Source organism: Microplitis demolitor, chromosome 2 (genome assembly GCF_026212275.2).
Source record: "Microplitis demolitor isolate Queensland-Clemson2020A chromosome 2, iyMicDemo2.1a, whole genome shotgun sequence".
Classification (NCBI taxonomy): Eukaryota; Metazoa; Arthropoda; class Insecta; order Hymenoptera; family Braconidae; genus Microplitis; species Microplitis demolitor.
Genome location: NC_068546.1, coordinates 6,817,970 through 6,841,839, shown reverse-complemented (window position 1 = coordinate 6,841,839; position 23,870 = coordinate 6,817,970). Strand labels below are relative to the sequence as shown.

Sequence of the window (23,870 nt, the reverse complement as noted above, 5' to 3'; positions counted from 1 at the left end):
GCGATGATTTGCGTGCAGTAATCACTTGCCGCACCCCTGATACGCTCATACTATGTTTTCATTTCGAATAGAATTGAAACTTAGTTGGCCAGCCTGTAGCTAACAGCTTTGCCATACTTAATCACTGCCTAATAGAGTTAGCCAGCCATAACCTCACTATGTAACGCCATCTTAACCAAAGGTTGACTGATCAGAACAAGCCAGTGGATAGATTCGAACTTATATCCAATAGCTGTTATAAAACAATGAGGTAGTGATTGTGCAGTTATAAATAGTTTATTGATGATTAAAAAATATGAGCTAATGACAAGATATGAAAAGTTTCCAGTGGCTAGCTAAAAAATATGAGTTCATGATAACTCGTTAATTTTGAAAAAAAAAAAAAAAATGTTTTTTGTTTTTACACTGCCTTTACTTGCCCGTTTTTCAGTTTGCTATTTATATTTAGATTTATTTTTTTATGAGCTTATCATCGAATTAACCGTGATGATCAGTTGGGCGGTGACGGAAGTTGAACCTGGATCCATGGGATGAGTCTCGCGTGTTATCCATATATGTATGTTTTATATAGTGCTGTTTGTAACTTATAGTGACTAGACAACTACAAGATACTGGTGAAATTCATTTTTTAAGCAGCTCCATCCAATTTTTTCAAAATATAGTGAAACCTAAACTTACAATTAACCTAAATAAGACAATTCATAGATAAATTAAGAAAAATATAGATAGCCCGAACTGGGATTCGAATCCAGACCATGTCGGTATCGCGGCGAATGCTCTACCAGTTGAGCTATCCGGCCCTATACTATATTCCGTTCAATTTAATCTAAAACTTATTGAGCCACACCCTCCATCTGTAATTGATATTTACTGGGAATCCATTAGATACTGGTGAGTTACATTTATATTTTTATGTAAAGCCGTCTATAACTGATAATTACTGGCTATTTAACAGATACTGGTGAGTTACGTTTATAGTTTTATGTAGCGCCGTCTATGCATATTTGAGGTTAGGTTGAGTTATTGTTTTTTATTGAGTTGACGCTTATTAAGCTAATTATAAATTGGTTATATTGAACAAAAAAAAATTATCTGCTTAAGAACCAATAATAAGTTAGTGAATTCTTTTTATATAGCACCATCCGTAAATAATAAATAGTGACTATCTATGAGTTTACAGTAAGTCATCTTTTATGTTGAAAACTGCGCTATATACAAATAATTATTTTGAGCAAGCTGAGAAGAAATGAGGAGTCAGCGTTTCATTTCTATACAGCGCCACCTGTATATAACAGATCATCACCAGCAATCAACTTGTAGTGAGTTATCTTTTGATTTAAAACCACGCTAAATATAACCAATTATTTTGAGCTAGCTGTAAGGCAATGGCGAATCAGGATTTTATTATTGTACTGCGCCATCTATGGTATGGGAATACTTCCCATACTATTATAGGAACTATTGCACGACTCATGATGCGAAGCATCAGAGTATGCTTTACGATCGAAAAAATTTTTTTCGCCTCACTTCGGTAACTATTTCAATTATTATACTCTTGTTGGTTCACGGAATTGAGATACATTGCATACTATTTTGAAAATAATTTAATGGAGATTAGTTCCATACTTTTCAAAAATTTATTTAGTTGAATAAAAGTGGAAAAATACATCAAAGTGGTTTAAAAAAATTTCCTGCCCGTCAAGTCTGAAACCCGTATGCATGATAATGCAAACGCTTAGTGGAACGCACCCTATGAGTCGTGCACTATTGGATTTTCCTAATTTTTCTTATAATATTATGGAAACTATTCTCATAATGTTATGGGAACCATTCCTATAATATCACAAAAATTTTTTTTTGCAAAATAGTGTAGAAATTTCCTTCATGATATGGAAATATTCGCATGAAGCTTCTTCGACGCTAAATTTCGATTAACACTTAATTGAGCTTGAAATTACCTTCCTATTCAGGGATTTTCATGCACGAATAAATGAAAAATATTCAAGTTTATTATCAAAAATTCAATGTTTGAATTTTTTTTTATATTTAATAATATTTTTGCGTATTGTAGAAGCGATTTCCACACTTTTCTTTAAATTAATATTTTTATGATAGTATGGGAACCATTCCCATAATATTATAGGAATGGTTCCTATAATTTATGGGAATGATTCTTATAATATACAGGGTTCACTCCTATATATTAAGGGAATGATTTCCATAATATTATAGGAAGTATTCCTATAAATTATAAGAACCATTCCTATAATGTTATGGGTAGCATTCCCATAATTATAGGAACTGCTCTCATAATTTATGGTCGTAGTTCCCATGATGGTATAAGAAAAAATTTTACAGAATTATGGAAACCGTTTCCATAATTTGTTTTCCGTGCATTAATAATAAGTATTAATCACTCCCACCTAAATTAAATTTTATATTGAATACTCTATTAGATGTCGTCAGTAGTTTTTGTCTCAGTTTACAGTGCTCCCTCTCTATAATTCTCAACTCGGGGCTAAAATTTTAAGAATCCCTTCTTAGAGAAGGACTCCACTTTTTCTTAAGAATACTAAACAGAGAATCGCGCGCGCAATCATTCTAAACGTACACAAATATATTTTGTATACAATGTAGTGAGAGTAGCGGAACATATTCCTCTCAAAATGAGAAGAAGTAGAACCATAGCGAGGCGAATTATAGAAAGGGATCACCGTAAATATTTTTAACTCCCCGCTATGAAAATTGAAAATTTTCAAAAAAAGGGAAGTTCCCCAGGTAGCAATCTCTAAGGCTGACTATAGGCCGAGCCTTGGCTCTATTATCACTTGCCAAGCTTCGGCAGCTGACCATTGACCCAAGCCTCGGCCAGGGCTTGGGCTAATGGTTTGATTACGTTAAGCTAAGTCTTGGCAGCTGACCATTGGCCCAAGTCTAGGCCGAGCCTTAGTCCAATGGTTTGATTAAATTAAACCGAGCCTCAGGTAGTGACTATATTTCGATTTTTGTTAAATCGAGACTTGGCCACTGACCATTGGCCCAAGAATCGGCCGAGGCTTGGCCCAGTAGTCTCATAATGTTAATCTGAGCCTTGAGGAAGGACCATTGGCTCAAACCTCAATCGAGGCTGGGCCCGATAGTTTAATTTTTGTCAAGCCGAGCCTTGGCAGCCGACCATTGGCCAATGCCTCAGCCTAGGTTTAATATTTATTTAATATTAAAATTAGCAACTTTACATGTATCTCTATACATGTATATAGAGACCAGGGCATGAGCAATGGATAAAACCAGACCAACTCCAAATACCATTGCACATATTGAACGCGAAGTTCAAGGAGCTCGAAAACAGCGGGAGCGGGGAGTCTTAGGGCTGGTCCACAAGGGTGACAGTTGCAAATATATAATGTATAAATTGTAAACTACACGACCGATCAACTTCAAAATCTAATCAATTTCAAGTCTTGACAAGCCCTTTTGATTGCCGCGAAGAACGTTCAAATCGGTTGATTCGTTTCAAAGATATCGTCAGACGGAAAAAGCCATCTGGAAATAGTCAGAATCACTTCCTCGGACCGGTATCCCTGGTAGGAAGGGACCATTGGACAAGGCTCCGACCAGCCTTTGGCTAGCCCAACTCCGTTCTTGTGGGCACTAGACAACTTAACACACTAATTGCACAATATACTATTTCGATATTATACTATAGAGTTGGAGCAATAAAATTAGCAATTTCATTAAGAAAAAAAAGGAATTTATTTATCTAATATTAATCTTTGTAAAACTAAATATTTTTTTTGGTTTTATTATTTGACATATAGTTTTAACATTCACATATATTTTTTTTTGTAAATGCTAATGCACACACATTAATTTCAATTTTTTGATTATTCATATCAAATTACTTTTTATTTATTCTTAGTTTAACGTTTGAAATTTATGAATAATTTTTATTTTGTGAAAATGATAAAACAGAAAGCCAGCTTTATAATCAATATATATATATATATATATATATATATATATATATATATATATATATATATATATATATATATATACATATCAAAAAGTAGTCAAATAATGAAGTGAATTAGTGGAATAGCTTTAAAATTTATAAAATTAAATATATTTTAATATAACAATCTTATTTAAATAAAAATAATAATAATAATAATTATAATATAGTTAAGAACATTTTTATGAAATAGCAACGACATATCAAGATTTATTGGAAATAATTTTTATTATTTTAAAAGGATCATTGCTATGCTTGAAAAGAAACAAATTTTTTTTTCTTCTTAGATACTTTATCTTCTCAAGAATTGTTAATCTCTATCTAATCCAAGTACTTTAACAATTTTATTCAATAACTTTTATTTACACGAAATATAAATGGTTTTTTAAGATATATTATCAAAGAAATTTTCTCAAAAAATAAAAAAAAAATCAGTATTTCTATAACTATTCATATGAAAACTTTGTTTCTAATTCACCTCCCTTGACAATTTATGAGAACAATTTGAAGTTTAATGTTTTATTGTGAAACAATAATTATTGGTGACATTATTGTAGTAGATTGATCATTCATTTCAATGATTCCCTGGTGGATCCGAATTACGATAATTCACCGGGTTTTACCAGAATTTACGGTAATTCACGTACTTTTATAGTAATATACGATTTCATTGTGAATTACAGTAAATATGACAATTTACCGTAATTTGCAGCATTTTTATCATAAGCGCCGAATGTTTTTTTATTTTTAGAGTTTTTAAAGTGCAATACTTTACTTTACGGTAAAATATTGCAGGCTTTTCGCGAATTTATGGTAAGAATACCGAACTTATGCAGTAAAATGCCTATTTTACCGTAAAATATCATGTTTTGCCGAAAAATACTGTACTTCTTCCGAATACCGTAACTTGGATTCACCAGGGTTTACTTATGCTGATAGTACAATTCTAACAATATCTTAGACATACGACAGTTTTAAAATTTGAACATTGTTGCAAGTATTTATCAATTTTTGCTATATAATTTCAATACAATAAATAAAAATGGAAGAATAATCATATATTTTGTAATTAAACGTATTCAATTGAATATCAAACTATGAAATTTGCCGTTATGGCGATTTTAAATTTAAACTATCTTTGGTCCTCTAGCCGCTATGAAATCTTTTTGTCAGTCATTCCAACAGATCAAAAGATCGATCGACCCATAAGATAACAATAAAATTAATTATTTTTTCAGCTTTTAAACTTTTTATTGTAGTTCTTTCACGTTGGTTTATTTTATCTATCATAAAACGAACATTAAATATAATTACGATTTTATTATATAAAAAAAAACCGTCATAAAATATCACTCCAAAGTAATCTAGATATTAACCAATTGATGAAATGAAATAATCAAATCGTATTTTTACAATTTAATTTCCCATCATTATAGGCGGCTTTGGCTTTGATGGACTATGACATATATGACTATATAACGTGGGTTAATGATTCAGTTAAAACGAAAATTCCGAACAATAATGCGTATATAGTTTTATAATATTGAATTTACATTATAATGCATATTAATCCTTAAATTTGATTTAGAAAATATAACATTTACATAACTAATTAATTAACGATACATTATAATATATCACAAATTTATATCTAATATTGGGTTCAGATACATGATGTAATTTATTTTTTTTAACCTTATTTACACTATTATACTATAATTAAGTTAAAAATACCATTACCCACGTTAAATATATATATATATATATATATTAGGGTGGGCCGTTTGGAACGACTATTTTTTTTTTATGCTCCTACTTCAAAATATTGTTGTAGACATTGAAAAAAAAATTCTTTTAAAAATGTATTTTAAATAATTCGATCAAATGCCTTTTAGTTTTACTTATAATAAGAAAATAATTTACTTTTTATTAATTTAACCCATGAATGAAGATACGAAGGGTTAAATTTGATAAACTTCAGAAAAGTTTTTGACAAATATTTTATTTAAAAAATAAATAAAATCGCTATAGCTCATGAATGAAGAACTTGAATTTCCTAAAAAATCGTCATCTGCATTTTTACACGGAGAAAAAATTATGGTAACTGTTCTTAGTACGCTTATGAAATATCATCCCATACCGTTATGGTAATGATTACTTGGGATTATGGGATATAGACCCATACTTTCTGGGAAAAGTTTCCATAAGTATGGGAATAATTCCTACCATTATGGTAACAGTTTCCATATCGCATGTGAAAGAATCATGGTAATGATGACCATACTCATAGGAATAGCTCCCACAAGCAAATAGTAACCGATCCTATAACCACATTGTAATGGTTCCTAAGTGTGTATGGGAATAAGCCCTATATATTATGGTAACTATTCCTATAATATTATGGTAATCATTCCCATAATGTATGGAAATTATTACCATGATATTATGGTAACCGTTACCATAATATTATGGTAACGATTACCATAATATTATGGGAATAGTTACCATAATAGTATGGGAATGGTTACCATAATATCATGATAATAATTCCCATAATATTTAGAAATTATAATAATTTTTTTTTTGTAAGAAGCGTTTTTTTTTGTATATTACGAAATTTTAAGTATAAAAAAAAAAGCTTATTGCAAAAAAAAATTTATTATAATTTCTAAATATTATGGAAGTTATTACCATGATATTATGGTAACCATTCCCATACTATTATGGTAATAATTCCCATATATTATGGTAATCGTTACCATAATATTATGGTAACCATTTTCATAGTTACATGGTAACGATTACCATGATTCCATAGGAACTATTCCGATACCATATGGGAATTATACCCATAATTATAGGAATGATTACCATAATATATATGGGTGCCGTTCCTATAATCAACATTTCAAAAAAACCGGTTACCATGCAGTATGGGAACCATTCCCATAATATATTGTAACTGTTACCATAATTTTCTCTCCGTGTACTGTAAATTTCGTTATTTAGTCACTATCAACTAAAAACCCAAATTATTACTAAAAAAAAATTATTTTGAGAACCAATACAGAAAAAAAATTAGAATCTCAGTAAAATTACTAAGGATACTTTTGAAGAGTATTTAATTACCTATAAAATGCCGCAAACGACAACCCGATAACTTGAAATGCGGCTGAGCTAAAGAGAATTAAAAAAAAATTCTAAGTTTCCTATGTATTTTAAATGGGAAAACTTCCAAATTAAATGTAAAGTACTTAAAATTAAAATTGAGAGCTGAAACTTGCAGGGAATTTTTTTTTTTCAATGTCTACAACAATATTTTGAAGTAGGAGTGAAAAAAAATAGTCGTTTCAAACGGACCAACCTAATACATATATATATAAATATAGATCATGAAATGAAAATTTCACATATGTCACTTATGTACAATGAATAAAATACATAATTACAAAATAAATTAATTTCAGGTATGTAGTGATCACTGAAAAAGGCACGGCCAGGCACTTGTACATGATTAGTTACTAAGAATATATCTGAATATTTCTCATCCGAATACTTATCTCTATTCAATACAATAATAAATATATTTTTTTACATGTATATTTATTTAATATAGCTCTTTGTATTTTTAAACTATTTATAAAGCTTTTATCTTTTTCAATTAATGGACGGATTTACAGTACTTACAGTACGTTTTTGTTAAGAAAATAAATTAAAAGTATATAATTTTTTTCTCAAATTATCATGGATATTTCCATTGGTTCAACCGATTTTTTTAGCTTTGCGATCGCAATACTTGTTTCAGCTATCACTCAAACTAGAAACAGTATGGTAATTGGATGTCCGAATATGAACCGGTGAATACGAGCGTTGATTTGATAAGTTTGGAATTTGAAGAGAACGATAATCTAACGCTGGAGCAGCAGGGTGTTGTCCTTCTCGATGTCTTCTCAAATCGACTTTTCTTTGAAAAGCTTTTTCACATAAGCCACACTGAAAAGGTTTATATCCTGTATGCTTTCGCATGTGCGTAATTAAGTTGCTGCTTTGTGAAAACGCTTTACTACATACAACGCACTTATGAGGTTTTTCACCTGTAACATTAAAGAAAAAATTTTTTAAATTTAATATTATCTAATAAAGTATACAATCCATTAACAAGTATGAAAATAACAAACATTAATTAAAAAAAAATTAGAAAATGTATGAAAAAAAATCATTTCAAATTTGTACAACCAAATAATTACAATAATAAAACAGAAATTATACTTGGTAACTTGTTCATATTTTGTAAACTTGAGTTAATATTTTTACTACAATTAATGAATAGATAACGCGCTTCAACTCATTTTTTTTTATCCTAAAAAAGTCTTTCTGTCTTAAAAATACACATTTTTCAAAGATCGCATTTTTAGAGAACCAATTTCATTAGGATTCTTTAGCTAAAGAAGCTAAATACTATACTAAGAAAAAAATTCCAGATTCAAGTAAATACACTTACTTATAAACATTTCGTTAAATTAACTAACTATTCATTTCCGCCAAATCTATATATTTATTAAATATTCAAGATATATACTCGATCTAATTAAATTGTACTTAATTTAATGGGATGTTTCATAGTTTTGGTTTTTTTCGTTATCCCTTAAAAAATTGAATAAAAACATTTAATACGAAATAAATTATGGAGTATAAACTCAAGACAGTAAAAATTATTAAACCAATTTCTGAATATTGTAGACTATATATCACTGAATATAAGGGTCAATTTTTCGTAGAAAATTATCTTTGTTAAGCTTTGTTTTTTGAAAAAGAGTGAACTATAAGATGGTGATGAAAAATAATTGTCCAAGGTTAGTTGATAACACCTGAGTACACTAACAAGTCATGAATTGTTCATGTCATGTATACGAAATAAGAAATAATGAGATTAAACGAAGGCGTTAATACTTTTTTTGCATGATATACAATAAGTAAAATGTGAATATCTTCCCGTATGATATATAGAGCAAACAGTTCAGTTTTTTCTTTTGTTATCAAATAACTTGTAGACATATGGACTGTTATCAATTCTTCGAATCGTTTAGACTCTTGCAACATTTTTCAATCATTTTTGACTAATTTACTATTAAATGTCAATTATAAACATTTTTTAATATTATATCCATTCCTTTGATTGAATAAAATTCAAAGTCTTAATTTATTTATTTTTATTAGTCTCATTTATGACCATGTATGTTCGTGTACGTATTTGATAAAAATAAAAAATTCCAAAAGTTATTGCAATAAAGTATATTTTTTTTGTTTTTACTAAACTGTTTATTATTAAAAATAACATTTGTACGTAGAATACAGCAGTTGCTTTTCAGAAAATTGTCTTGATAATAAAAGCATACATTTTTTTACACATAGTTCAATAAATATATATAATCCTAATATATGTAAATATATAATCACAGCAATTAACTTGCGATTTACTTTATTTTTACATTATCGTATGTTAAATAAACATACTGCTGATGATAAGCCATACATAATATTTTAGAGATATGACCAATTAATTTTAATATTTTTGAAATAATATTTTTATTTATTATTACGATTATATTTTACTTAGCTTTATTTTTGAATATCGATCATAATGATATAGCTTTTGGAAATTGATTATTCTTTGCAGACGAAATTCCAGTAAATAATTGTAATCTTCTTGAGCATAAAAATAATTTATTGTGCAAATATTTGAGTAAGATAAAACCCGAGTTTTGGTTTGTATAATTAATGTAATAATACGTAGGTTAAAAAAAAAGTAGCAAATAGTCGAGTTTAATTAATTAATATTTAATGAAATGTAAATGGTATAAAAATCTGTAAATTAACGCCTCATATAATATGTTAGCCACCAGATATGTATTTTGAATAATACACGTATATTTTTACATATTTTTTTAGTTCGTAACATTATAGACGTTGAAGCTCATTTATCGCGTAGGGCGTAAAAAAAATACAATTAGTGTAATTGCTGACGTCATGATTATGAATCGCTCTAATGAATAACAAACGGTGTTTTCAATCATTCAACGTCAACTTAACCATGGATGTATAACTGGTTTGTTACATAAGATGGACTGCAAATGGGTATTCGAAATGTTAATGAAACATTTATGAGAACCGATAAGTGTAATCTAATATAAGTATATAAAAATTTACTTGATTTAAATTGAAATTTATTTGAAAATACACTGAAGAAAGAAAACCTTTGCCGTTTCTTTTTTGAGTTGAACAGAAATTCATTACAAAAATCTGAGTGTAGTATTTTGCGAAACAATATATTATTCTCAGACATCACATACTTCATTAATTATCTATCTTAAATTTAATGATTATTTCTTAAATTAAAATTCATGAAAATAAAAAATTTTTAAGAAAAGAAAAGTTATTAGATTCTGTTTAATTTTTGGAACTTGAATTTTTGGAAAATGTCAGCATTTCAAGTTCTAAAAAATATTATATAATTAATTGTTGTGATTTCTTTCTGACTAGAATTTGAAATCCATAAAACGAATAGTCTTCTAGTTACTCAAAAAAATAATATAAAAAAAAAGTCTTGGGTTTTTTTTGAGAAAATTAGAAACTCGTTATCCCTTATAGGAAAGAAACGATAAGCCCAAGCTTGGCCGAGGCTTGGCGAAAGATTAATCAACTCTGAGGGAAGTTTGCAATCCAAGCTTGGCTCAAGTCTGTCTAAGCATCGAAATGATAATAACGAGCCAAGCTTGAGAGCCAGTATGGTGCTAAGACTGTAGCTAAGTAAGCACCTACACTTATTAAAAATTAATAAAAAAAAAATATATTAATAGACATGCGCGTGATGGTAACATATGGGAATAAATTTGTACAATAGAGAAATCGGGTACATCGATGAAACTAACATTTTATGTTGTTTATTCCGGATAAATCATAATATAATGCACTAAAATGTGTCTGAAATCATATAAACTTTTCCTCTTTATGGTCTCTTTTGATCGTCATGTAATGTCATCTAACTTGTTGTTAAGTTTAAATCATACTACCAACAAAAAAATTGAAAAAACACAGTTTTTTAATATTTTTCTCGGATATTTTATATATCATTGCTCTGACATGAGTCAAAACTTATTTCAATCTTGATTTTGATCACTGACAGTGATTTCTGCCTCAATATGTTTATTTTATTAAATATAATCGGGAATTAAAATTTAAGAACCGTTCTTCATTAATGATTTTCTATTCTTAAATTTTCAAACTTTAGCATAGAACGTGATTTCTTAGCGCTTGAAAAGCTCATAAAAAAACAATTGCATGCAATAGGATTTTCGAGTTCAAAAATATATCCACACTAATATTGAGGTACCAACCGACGCGTTTTATTGAGTTCTAAAGTGGTTCAGATTTTGAAATTGATTTATCTAGTCGTTTTTGAGAAATTTCAAAAAAACCAAAAAAAAAATTCTATTTTTAATTCGTTCGTTCACGGTTTCTCTTGAACCAATAAACCGATTTCGATAGTGGAGGTGGAATTTGACGTGGCTTATAAAATTTTAGAGCTGATTAGATTTTGCAATCAATCCATCGAGCACATTAAAAGTTATCTAGAAAAAACATTTTTGAAAAATTTTTTTTTTGGAGTATCCTCGAACGCACTTGACCGATCAAGCTCAATTTTTTACGGCTATTAGATATCATCAAGCCGCGACGAATGACAACATCTTAACGATCAAAATCGGTTTATCGTGAAATTAGTCAGAATAGCTTCCTAGAACCTCAAAACGTGAAAATCTAATAAAAATTTGGTATTCGAAAATCGGACCGAAACCAACAACTTCCCGAATTTTCGAAAATTTGCAATTTTCTCAGCGGGAAGTTAAAAATTTATCAAACCGTCCGATTTGGCGTGGAATGCCCTATATATATGTGTAATATTAATTTTAACCTGGATAAAAATAAACTCGGTTTGAAAAACTGACCCTTGAAGACCTCAAAAATATAATTGTAGTGTTGAATTCAAGCTTATTGTACTTGAAGACAGCAGAAAGCTGTTTTCGAGGCTAGCCTACAAGCTCATTTTTTTTTTTTACATTTTTCAGTTGGTAATTAAGTAACATAAATTATCTTAAACATTAAAACCGGTTATTAAAACAGCATATAATTCATGTTAATTTTCACTAACTTCGGAAGAAATAATCAATAATAATCGGATTACTCAATCCATATTAAAGAACAATCTTTTTCATTGCTGATCGATTTACTTAATAACAAAATTGTATAATCATAACTCAACATATATGATTTTCTTTAAAAAAATAGTTGAGTAAGCATACTTGAGATAGGTTCAAAAATCTTCATCTAAATTACACGTGTCAATGTTGTTTTGAAAAATGTTGGCTATAATCTATTCGTCGTTGACTATTTAAATTAATGAAAATATAACCCTTTTATTTTAATAAATTACATTGATAAAAGGTATATATTTGTTTTCTTTATACTATTTGTCAGAAAATGTATGCAATTTAAGTTAGAGAGATATAACAAACAATTATTATATTTGAATAAATATATAATATTACATGAAGTAGTTACCGTCGGATAGGGAAAAACTTTCTGACGACATATATGAAGGGTTGCAAGACTTGAGGGAATCAATTTTTAAGTTTATACTCAAGTTATATCTATTCTATATTTTCCTATAGTTTTTTTTTTCTATAAATAGTCTTTGTTGTATTTTTTATTCCATTTATAAACCAAGTTTTTTATAGTTATTACTCATTTTATGAAATGAAAATGAACGTATGTATATTCATATATCTATCAATAAGATTTTTACTGTTGTTCACAATTTTTAATATGAAACTATTTTAGTATTGATATAACAATCAATATTTTAGTTAAAATAACTGATGACAACGTACGGCAGACATGCCCGGAAACGATGTATGATGTGAAATAGCTGGTTTACCAGGCGTTAAGTGAGTTTCCTGTCCCGCGCCTGGCTGACACGTGCCCGACGGCAGCCAAGCGAGTTAGGGTGCATGTTTCAAGCTAATTAACCAAATGGGAGAGACTCGATACTTTTGAAGGGTTCTTTCATAGTGGTGTATGACTTTCACCTCCTTGAAAGTTTAAACTCTTGTTCAACATTTAAGTTATTTTAACGAATTTATATTATTTAGCAGTTTTTTATTTTTTTGATATTTTTTTTATAGGGTAGAAGTACCATTTGTGGACACACTGTTCCATATTTTGACATTTAATACTTTATTTTAATTAATAAAATAGTATTAAAAAATATTCCATTGAAATCGTATGATAAAAGTATCTTTGTACACATTTAAAAAATTAATTATGTCATTGCGTATTTTACAAATTATTCTATTTCGAATCTCTAAAATGGCCAAAACTATTCCTAAAGTAGTCAAAAACAATACTTCTATCCTATCGTTAATAGCTTTAATAGTTTTTTCACAAACTATGAAGTTTAAAAATGATTGCGAAGATAAAAAAATAGAAAATTAATTAATTCCAAAAATAGCTAAGTATTATAATTACACTTTGTTGTTTCAAAATTTCGACTCAGAATAAGGTATTGGAAGCATTTTCTTATTAATAACTTTCAGTGAATACGGGTGGAATACATTTTCTTTACACTATATACTACACAACAATGTATTTGATTTTCTCATTGCTGTAGTGAACTCTATTTTTTTCATGTGTCACTAATTTTTGCAACATGGATAATGTTATTGCCTAAAAATTGATAAATTATACCACGTACCTAACGATAGTCAACATCTGTATCCTCAATCATTAAAAGTATCAATAAATAAAACCAACACTTGTAGCTTAAACTCATGAATAAAGCTTATAGTCAACATTAAATAGATTAAAAGCTTGTATTCCGTTATTATATTTACGTGTAGTTTTCGATTTGTATTCTATATGCGAATGTTGAAAGCTACTGATTAAAAGTGTATATCAATGTATGTCATTATTAAAAATTACGACTCGATTTATGAATAATTGCCCAATAGCTACGGTTTTGTTACAAGCTTTGGATCTTATCATTTTCAAAGTTAAAATGCTAGAAAGAAGGAATTAAAAATTTTTTATAGCTTATCTATTATTCTTAATCAATCGAAAAAACTGAGAAAAATAATCGGTTTTTTAATTTCTTTGGTCCAGAGTTTGAAAATTTAGTGATGAAGATTCGTATTATTTTACCATTGATATGATCCTACTATTGTAAAATTATTTATTCATATATTGAATGTCTCTCAGTGTCTGATGTAACTCTATGTGGATTCAGGAATACAAAACAAGTATACAATACAATCTTAATAATTGAGTAAATTACATTGTAGAAATTTAGAAAGTGAAAAATTTCACTCACTTTTGCCAACTCGAATAATTTTATGTAATTTTTTCTGAAATTTCTGTTTTTGATTGTTTATTCAACTCAAAGTAATGAAATGAAAATATTGTAAAATTTGAATTTTTAAAAAAATTACAAGAATTCAATATTATAAAAAAGGCTAAACCCCAATTGCAGGACATCTAAAAATCACTCTAAGATCTGTGCGCGGATCTCGGTAGCCGGCTAGGGTGTCGTTCAATTTTAAACTCTTTTAACATTCAAAAATCAAGATTTTAGAATGTATTTTTTTTCATCCAATCCATCGGGTTAATTGAGCGATTAAAAAATTTTTTTTCAAAAAAATCTCAAATAAATATTTCTACAGACCTTATTATAAATGATGTTACACTTTTCTACTATGAATAAAAATTAGGATATAAAAGCATCGAAAAATAAATAAAACTCACCAGTATGAATATATGTATGTTTTTTCATATCGGACTTCTGATGGAACCGCTTACCACAATATTGACAAGGATAAGGTCTAGTATCTGAGTGAATTAAGAGGTGAGTACTCAATGTACTAGATCGTTTGAAAGCTTTTCCACATTGCTTACACTGGAATAATAAACAGAAATTATTTTTTATTATACTAAAATATAATATATTCAATAATAAGAAGTTGCTTAGTTGTACTATATTACAAGTTATTCTGTCACGCAATGATAATAAATAGCAGAAGTGTCAAATCGATGCCAAAGAAATAAATCGTGTAGCGATTTATTATATGGTCGCTGAATTGACGTGGCGTGTCACACTGTATTTAGTCTCTTAGACAATCGCTATATAGGTCTTCATATCATAGTTGACTATACCATCGAGATAGGCTAGGATATTAATACTAGAATACTGATTTATTTTAAATATATAATGATGTTAATATTACAACAATAGCCTGACCATCAATTATTATTTTTTTCCGTAAATTTTTTATTAGATATTGTAAAATAATGAAACTGATCAAAAATAATTAACTCTAGTATAGTATATTGCATTAAAAATAGTTGATTGTTTCCAATACATTGCCGTAAAACAGTCATGTAAGAGGGAAAAAGGTTTCTAAACAAGTTGAGAGACCTCTGTTCACACCTGTGTATGCAAAGCTTTTTTATCTTGCCTGGTCGCTTATTGTTCCATAGGCGCCAACGGACTTTTGTGAAGAATATGCAAAAGAATACTCGTCTTCTGAATTTCCGTAGTTGTCTAGACACTCTACGACATAATATTTAAATTGAGTTGTTTATGCCCAAGTGTCCATTTCCGGTATGAGTATAAGTTCATAGGATATTTACTGTTCGATAAACGAATGGTAGATTTATTTTACATGTTAATTTTTACTAGCACTAATATTAAAGAAAAATGAGAAACAAAAAAAAATTGGGGATAAATTTATTAGTGTGTTTGTTAATATTTATGTTTATAATTGATTAGAGATAACTGCTTTACTGGATAAGTCAACAAAAACCTGGTGCAATTACGCGATTGGCCGGAAAGAAGGCCATGTCGTGGCTCTTTGTTCGTGTGTTATCGATCCCCATGAAAGTGATGTGCATACTCCAAGTGAGCAAGTATAAAAGCTTAACGGTGTTTCTACTTTTGCATACACGCTAGCAATCTCATCAAGTGTTTTTGATATAAGTGTTATAAAAAAAAATTGTTGAAAATGTATTTTAGATAGCATATTATTTATTTTGTAACAATTTTCAAGCAACACAATTTTATGTAATTTAACAATACTTGAGGAAAAAGTATGTTAGTAGATTTAAGTTTTATAATTGGCTCAGACTAAATTGTCAAATATAGTAATTATACATATTCTCTTATTTTTTTTTCATGGTCTCATTGGCATCATAATATATTAAGCGTGAATAATATATAGCACTACTCACCATAATATATTGTACACCTAGATATTGTAATTGGACATGCTTAGATGTATAAAGTGTTTCGACAAAACGATGAGAATAAGGGGGAAAAAAATCATCGCGATAATATGTTCATCGCAGTTATTGGATCGATTAAAGAGGCGGAGTGTGGAAAAAAGGAGAGATAACATCTTGACATTTTTTTTTCTCTTGTAATACTCTATTAAATTACACGGTAAAAGATATTTTTTTTTAATTTTGTTATAAACATTTTAATATCACCTTTCCAAATTGATTAGATATTACTTTAGGCATATATATAACTATCAACCGATTAGCGTAGATACTCGATATTGAAAAAAATAATAGCTTTTGAAAGTATGGATACACTATTTATTTATGCTATAATAAAAAAAAAAGAAAACTTTATGCTTAAATATATTCGTTAATGATTTGTGAGCAATTTTAGATTTCCACGACTGATATATTTAATGTTACGTTTTTTCCACGAAAGTCCAAGTCGGATACCAGACAAAGCGTATACATAAGGTTATCTATTATATCTAAGGGAGCCGTCAATGTTTATAGCAGTACCTATATGAGTTTGACTTTATTTAGTCACCAAGATAATTTTGTTTGCTGGTAGTACTATATTGAAGTATAAAATTTTTTTATTTAAAATGTTCAATAAAAATTTTTTTCTTAACTAAAATCTTCATTTTTTAAATAATAATTGATCTGCTTCGTATCAACTGGAAATACTAAGTACAGTCACCTGAATTTTCGACTAAAAATTTTTAAGGATTTTATTTATTTATTACAGCAATAGACATTGCCGTATGATTCGTCTTCAACTTTGTATGGTATTATAGTTAGTTTCTATTGGTATACAGAGTTACTCCCTAAACCAAATAGTATTATAGCCAATAAAATATATGAAAGATAGCTAAATATATCAACTTTTGAACATTTATCAAATTTTTAAAACTTTAAATTATAGGTGGCTTCAATAATGTGATCACGTATATGAACGGAACATTTCTTTAAAAATTCTAATATATTCTAAATAATTTGGTTACCCTATACTCAAATAATTGTGAATAGTTACCGTAACTAAACAGTTGACATGCAATGTTAAATGCCTATCTCAGCACTTCAACTAAACGTTTTTGGTAGAGGTCTTTTAGTTACCGCAACTCAAAATTTTTCTGAGTATACACATATTGATAAACGCTACTGAGTATATAACACTCTCTTATGTAGTAATATTCTATTTGTAAGGGGGTTTCCCCGCGTGATGGGTTCAAATAATCGTTTTTTTCCTTTTCATAAATTGATTCCTTAACTTGTGTATAATATGCTGGTAAAGTGATTTTTTAAATTTCAAATTCGTTCAAAAGATACAACAGTTAAAAGAAGCAGATAGTAGGATCGCTGATAAGTTGAGTGGTAGGAGGCGGGCCTATTGTGACGAGTAAAAAAAAGCCAGAATTGAACAAAAGTAGAGCAATTCACTTTGAAAGACTTCCAAAAAGAAGAGGAAGGAGTACTCTATGGACCAGGCATCGCAGATTGATATTAAGTTAAGATTTTCATCGTTTTAACCGTACCTGAAACTTTAAACGCGTTTTCTTCAAAACTGTGTTTTTTTAACCTTTCTTCATCATATCTTGAGAACGGTTTCACCGTTAAGATTTTGAAGTCGATCGTTTTAGCCGTTTCTGAGAAATCAATAAAAAAATGAAAAAAAAAACAAAAAAAAAAAATTTTTTTTTTCGTAATTCTCCAATATTTCCGAGTCTACTTGATCAAATGTTCTGAAATTCCCAGGAAAGTTGATGGCCAACGAGCTCTTTTAATTGTCGCCTAAACCATCCAAATCGGTTAATTCGTTAAAAAGTTACAGTGTTTACACACACACACACACACACACACACACACACACACACACACACACACACACACACACACACACACACACGCGCGCGCGCGCGCGGACGAACACACGGACATTATTCTAAAAATAGTCAAAATAGCTTCCTAGGACCTCAAAACGTCAACATCTGATGAAAAGTCGATTTTCGAAAATTGGGGTGAATATAATAATTTCCTGAATTTTTCGAAAATCATCGATTTCCCTAGGGGGAAGTTAAAAACATCATAGAATTCGCTCGAAATTTTTATTTCCAGAAGACTGCCAAAGACCCAATTTTCAATATTTGCAAATGATTCTAGTTCACTCGATGCATTTAGGCTTACGGATTAAAACGCAGTTCTTTTTTTTTTTATTCAGATAGGCTAATGTGTCGGAATCATGGAGGAAGTAAGCGTACTTTTTTTCGAGGCGGGTATCTTCAAAGGGATACAACTTACGTTGTAATGAAGATTTTTATTTGAAATTTCTTCACATACTTTTGAAATATTAATAAATAAATAATACAAAACTCACAGTTCAATCTTTTTATTGGTCTTAAAAAAAGACGCTTAAAAAACAGGCCATCACACAGGGGAACCCCCTTAAAAACCGTACACGAAGTAAATAGAGGAAAAATTATGTATGCATTATGATATTTACTAACCTGAAAACTGCGATCATTCGAAGGTGAAGTGAGAGGGGAGAGGTTAATTGGTCGTACTATCATCGATGGCGTGGTTGATGGTGAATTTTGTGTCGAAGTTTCTTTTGCTTCACGTTCACAAACTGCTCCGGGTGACCAAATCTCGCACTTTCGATTTATACCAGATGATATATCACTCGGTTTTGTGCTGAGATTTAATGGCACTTCTTCTTCGTTTTCTTCTTCATTTTCTTCAATAAAACGTGTCACACTTCTGGCTGGAATAATTAATAAAACTTCCAAATACCGTAATAATATATTTAACGACGAAAAGTCGCGACTAAATAACTTGTAAAGTAATCGTCCGATCGATGTTAAAATTTAATCGGTAATCAATCTCGATAAATTCTTCTAATTGGTATAAAGAACCTTTAAATCGATTAATTTGTTCGGGAGATACTCTATCTTTTGCAGTGAGGTTTTTTGCTGCATTATCAAAATCCTATAATTTATGTAAAAATTTTACCTCTCAAAGAGATACCACCCAGATTAACTTGATTTCTTTTCTAATAAATAGTGAAAAATTAAACTTGTAATTTTAAGACTTTCTTAAAAAAATTTTTTTTGACGTTTTGAAAACTATTCTGAACTCATTGGATGACTTTTTTTTTTTTTGCATTTCAAATTTCAATTTATATGCAAACATAATTTACAGGGTGTCGCAAATACGCAATTATCGCTAATTTCACTCTGAATATTATTCAGCCATGACACTAATTAATTCTTAACATGAAAAATTATCATACTGAAATTATAAAAAAATGCTTTTAAAACTGAAAGTTTTCTTTTTCAAGCTACCTTCAAGAGTTGACATCAGATTACATATTCAACAAAATTACGTTAGTATAATATAATGGAAAAAAAGTTTCATATTTCTGAAAACCATTTTTTTTCCGTACAATGCACGAAAATGAATCACAGACTGAATTTATAACATGCATTGAAAAGATTATCAGTTCAAAAATAGAAGATCCGATATTTTGTTACGGCTAAATGAAGAATTTTTTCAACTGCTTTGTGAAATTTCATATAAATATACTGTAATAAATGAAAGTCTACAATTTCTCTTAATATCAAGATAAAAAAAAATTTTGTTTGCCTTTTTTTTTTCAATTTCAAACCGACTTTACTCAATCTAGAAAGTCAAATTTGATTGTCATCCTCATTAAATACCCTTTTGTACATGTGAATAATTTTCAAAGAAACCCTATGCATTTTATCGTTCGGACATTTTATGAATTCAAATTATTTTCTGAAAAAACTATATTAATCTTCTATGGGTCGAATTAGATAATTAGAAAAAAAAAAAAAAAAAAAACTGAACATAAAATATAACAAAAAATTGTAGGCATTGTTTGTGCGGAACATACAAATGTGATCATTGTAATGCGTTTATAAATTTAATAAATTTTAGCCAGACTTCTTAAATCTATTTTTTTACGTAAAATATACCGAAGACTTATGGTATATACATATATTCGTGAACAATACCGTGGGATTCATAATTGGTCCGAAACATAGGTTGTCACGCAGCAAAATGATAACAGTAACGGGCCACCGATAATGCGTCATACCCTTCCCATTTGCGACCGGTTTTTCTTCATTTCTCACTACCGATTCGTGCTTCGGTTCTTGTGTCCTCTAAAGTGACAATTACCGCCAATTTCCTGGCCTACTTTTAGTTATAAGTAACGTATACAACATTTTTACCACAAATAAGAGATAATAATCTGTACAACTTTTTATACTTAAATTCATAACAAAAATAACTTACCAATAAAATGTGCTTTTTCAGGTAAACATTGTTTAGGTGGACTCGCTCGGTCAGGACTAGTTCGTTCTTGCTGCATTGAAGAGCGTTCGGTTACAGGTGTTGTCTGTTGTGTTGGAATTTCGGACGGCAAAAAGGAATGCGGTAGCAGAAGGCCTACCGCATGATGGGTCCACCAAGCTGTACTGTACCCACCATACATTAAACCACAACGCATATCTGTAACTTTAACACATGATGGTTCTTGTGGTAAATTTGGAGAAAAAAAAAATACTCTTTCATGAAAGTAGAAATCTAAGTAAGAAAAAAAAAAATTTGACTGAAAAAAAAACTGTTACACTTACCACGGGATGTTAATCCGGGTACATGTGTTAACTTTTGCAGCCTAGGATCAGAATTATAACCGGATGCAAGGGTAAAGGCACTAAGTCGCTGGTCAGGTGCAAGCTGACTAACCGCCGATGGATAAGAGATGCCGTTGCAGGAACTGTTGCTGCCACTGGTAAGACCACCTGGACTCCAGGGCGATGCTGACAAGACATTTGGACTGCCTGGAGGAGACAGGGTAGCAGGAGGTGATAGGGAACCAGTAGGAACTCTCATATTGTCACAATGAATCTCTGGTTTCATCATCCATGTTCTCGGCACTGTTTCTGAACAATAGACTTACACTATTATTTATTGCATTATCAAATATGTGTAGATAAAAAGTTTGAGATTTTAATAATGCAAATAATGTTGGAGTTGCTATAGATATTATAGGGTAGAGTTCAAAATACAAACATAGTAACTGATAATAACGTTTTGTAAGTACTAGATATCTAAATATTTATAATATTGAATCATTTATTATCGTAGCAATTTTAGATATAACTTTTTAGACAAATAACGATTGATTAATATTGTATCACAATTTGTATATATAGAACGTTTGTCTTTATACTATAAAGCTGCTTTAAAATTCGTATCAATTACATTTTTAAGACGATGAATACAGTTCGCGGCAGGTGAGGATATCACTTATAAAATTTAAGAAACTTTTATGAAATATATTATTGTACTTGCACGTTTTCTTCATTTTCATCTTCACTTTACAAGAGTTATTTTAAAAATACATACTTATAACCGATACCCTTTTTTTCTATAAAAATGAGACTTAATAGATTAGTTTATAATACTCTTTGAAAATATAAAATCTGACTTATCGAGTAATAATTTATATTCATCAGTTAATGAAAAAAGAGACTCTCATTTCGTTTAAAATAATATCAATTCATGTAGTTCATCAAATTATGTTAATAAGGTAAAGGTTGATGTAATTCATTTAAAATTGAATAAATATCGTTTTTACTGGACATTCATTTCAATGTACTAAAATATGTTGATGATTAGTATTATATATATATATATATATATATATATATATATATATATATATATATATATATATATATATATATATTCTTATCTCTTTAGTCAAACTTATTATTTCTCAAATTTACTATTCATTATTTAACGAATTACGGATATTTTTCCAGGTGTTATGTATATTGTAAAATGTGGCTTAAAAAATTTAAGAGTCAATGTTCGATTTAATAATACGACGATATGAAAACAACATCAAAAAATCGTTGTACTATATACTAGACAATAGATCAGAGCTGAAAATTGATAATTTCAATCTTATCAAATTTTATCTAGTTTCAATATAGAGAAGTTAAACTATAAAATATAAAAACATAAATTGACATTCACATCTATGAGTATGTCTTGACTTAGTGTTAATGTTTTTTTTGTAGATTAATTTTAATATCGTCTGTGAAAATTGATTCTTTACAAGTCATCATATTGGTTCATTTATTATAAATACAAATATTTTTATACTTTTAATTCTTACCCGCAAATGGTTTCTCTAATACTCAAATTTGTACATCATGATATTTTAGTATTAAAAATAGAATTATGTAACTCAAATTAATTGATCAATTGAATGATAGTCAAACTCTCACCTAATAAAAATACGACTTGATAATCAATTTTATTATAAACATCTGTATATTTTATTCTATAATAAACAATGTAAAAATTAAATATTAAAATTTATTAAAAATTGTGCAAATAATTCAAAAAGTTGTTCTGTAAATAAATTGAGTTGGGAGAGAAAAAAAATTAATATGACACCTTGATTGAAAAAACTAATATTTTCATTTTTAAATTGAAGGACCAAAAAATTATTTACTCTAAAGGATAATACATCGTTAATTTACAAACAAAATGTTTTTATTATAATTGCTTTAATGAAAAAATAAATTATTTTACTTACCACACATTGTGTTAATGTACGTTGAAATTTGATAACATTCAATAATCCTTTTCTTCCTTCATCGAGTAATTTTTGAAGTTATTTCCAAATTCACGCACTCAAAATTCAAATTTGTTTCGAACACTTCACTCATAAAATGAACCAACTAATTATAAGCAATTACCGGCTCAATTTAATAACAAATATCAACTTTTATAATGGAAATAATTCAAGTATTATTAAAAATTGAGAATCGAATATAGTGTCAAGTAACTAAAGTTTCACGTACATGCTATAAAATTTGTTAAAATAAATTTATCTACTCAGTTCTCTTAAATTATAACCGATGTACAATTAAAATGATGATTTTTACATTTATCAAAAATTTAAAGTATTTTGATTAATAAATCTTGACTAAATTCTTGAATTTTTTAATAATAGTTTTATGTCTACCAAAACACGCAATTCCAATCGAAGAATGGAAAAAATATATGAGTGTCCCGATGTGTAGCAAGACCTTGACTGACCCTAGTACCTCAGAGCCCTCGTGGCTGGTTTACCTGGTGAGGTTCTCATCCCTCATCAGAGTTCACCTGTGCCAGTGTGGATGCGCGCGCAGTTATTTTATAACCACGCCTCTTATAGCGATGTGAGTAGTAGTGATCATTTGAGTAGGGGAAATCTACTGAATAATATCGTTATGATTTGTAGAAATCTTGAAAAATTTTTTAACCTTTTATACAATATATATGTCTTTCTTAATTTTGGGGATTGATTCTTACCAAAGTTCTGTTTACACACAGAGAAATTATTCGCCTTTGAAATGCTATGGGGTCATAGTAAAGCCGGACT

At 29.0% G+C, this 23,870-nt stretch overlaps 1 protein-coding gene across 1 annotated transcript; it reads right to left on the bottom strand.

Moving 5' to 3' along the window:
• Positions 1-7,600: 7,600 nt before the first annotated feature.
• On the bottom strand, positions 7,601-23,522 carry LOC103573072 (fez family zinc finger protein erm). The gene is made up of 6 exons (XM_053743106.1): positions 23,040-23,522; positions 21,061-21,369; positions 20,720-20,935; positions 18,907-19,115; positions 14,870-15,020; positions 7,601-8,109 (listed from the first exon to the last, which is right to left on the bottom strand). Exons 1-6 carry the CDS (start codon positions 23,044-23,046, stop codon positions 7,817-7,819), a joined length of 1,185 nt encoding a protein of 394 aa, XP_053599081.1. The 5' UTR covers positions 23,047-23,522; the 3' UTR covers positions 7,601-7,816.
• Positions 23,523-23,870: the final 348 nt, after the last annotated feature.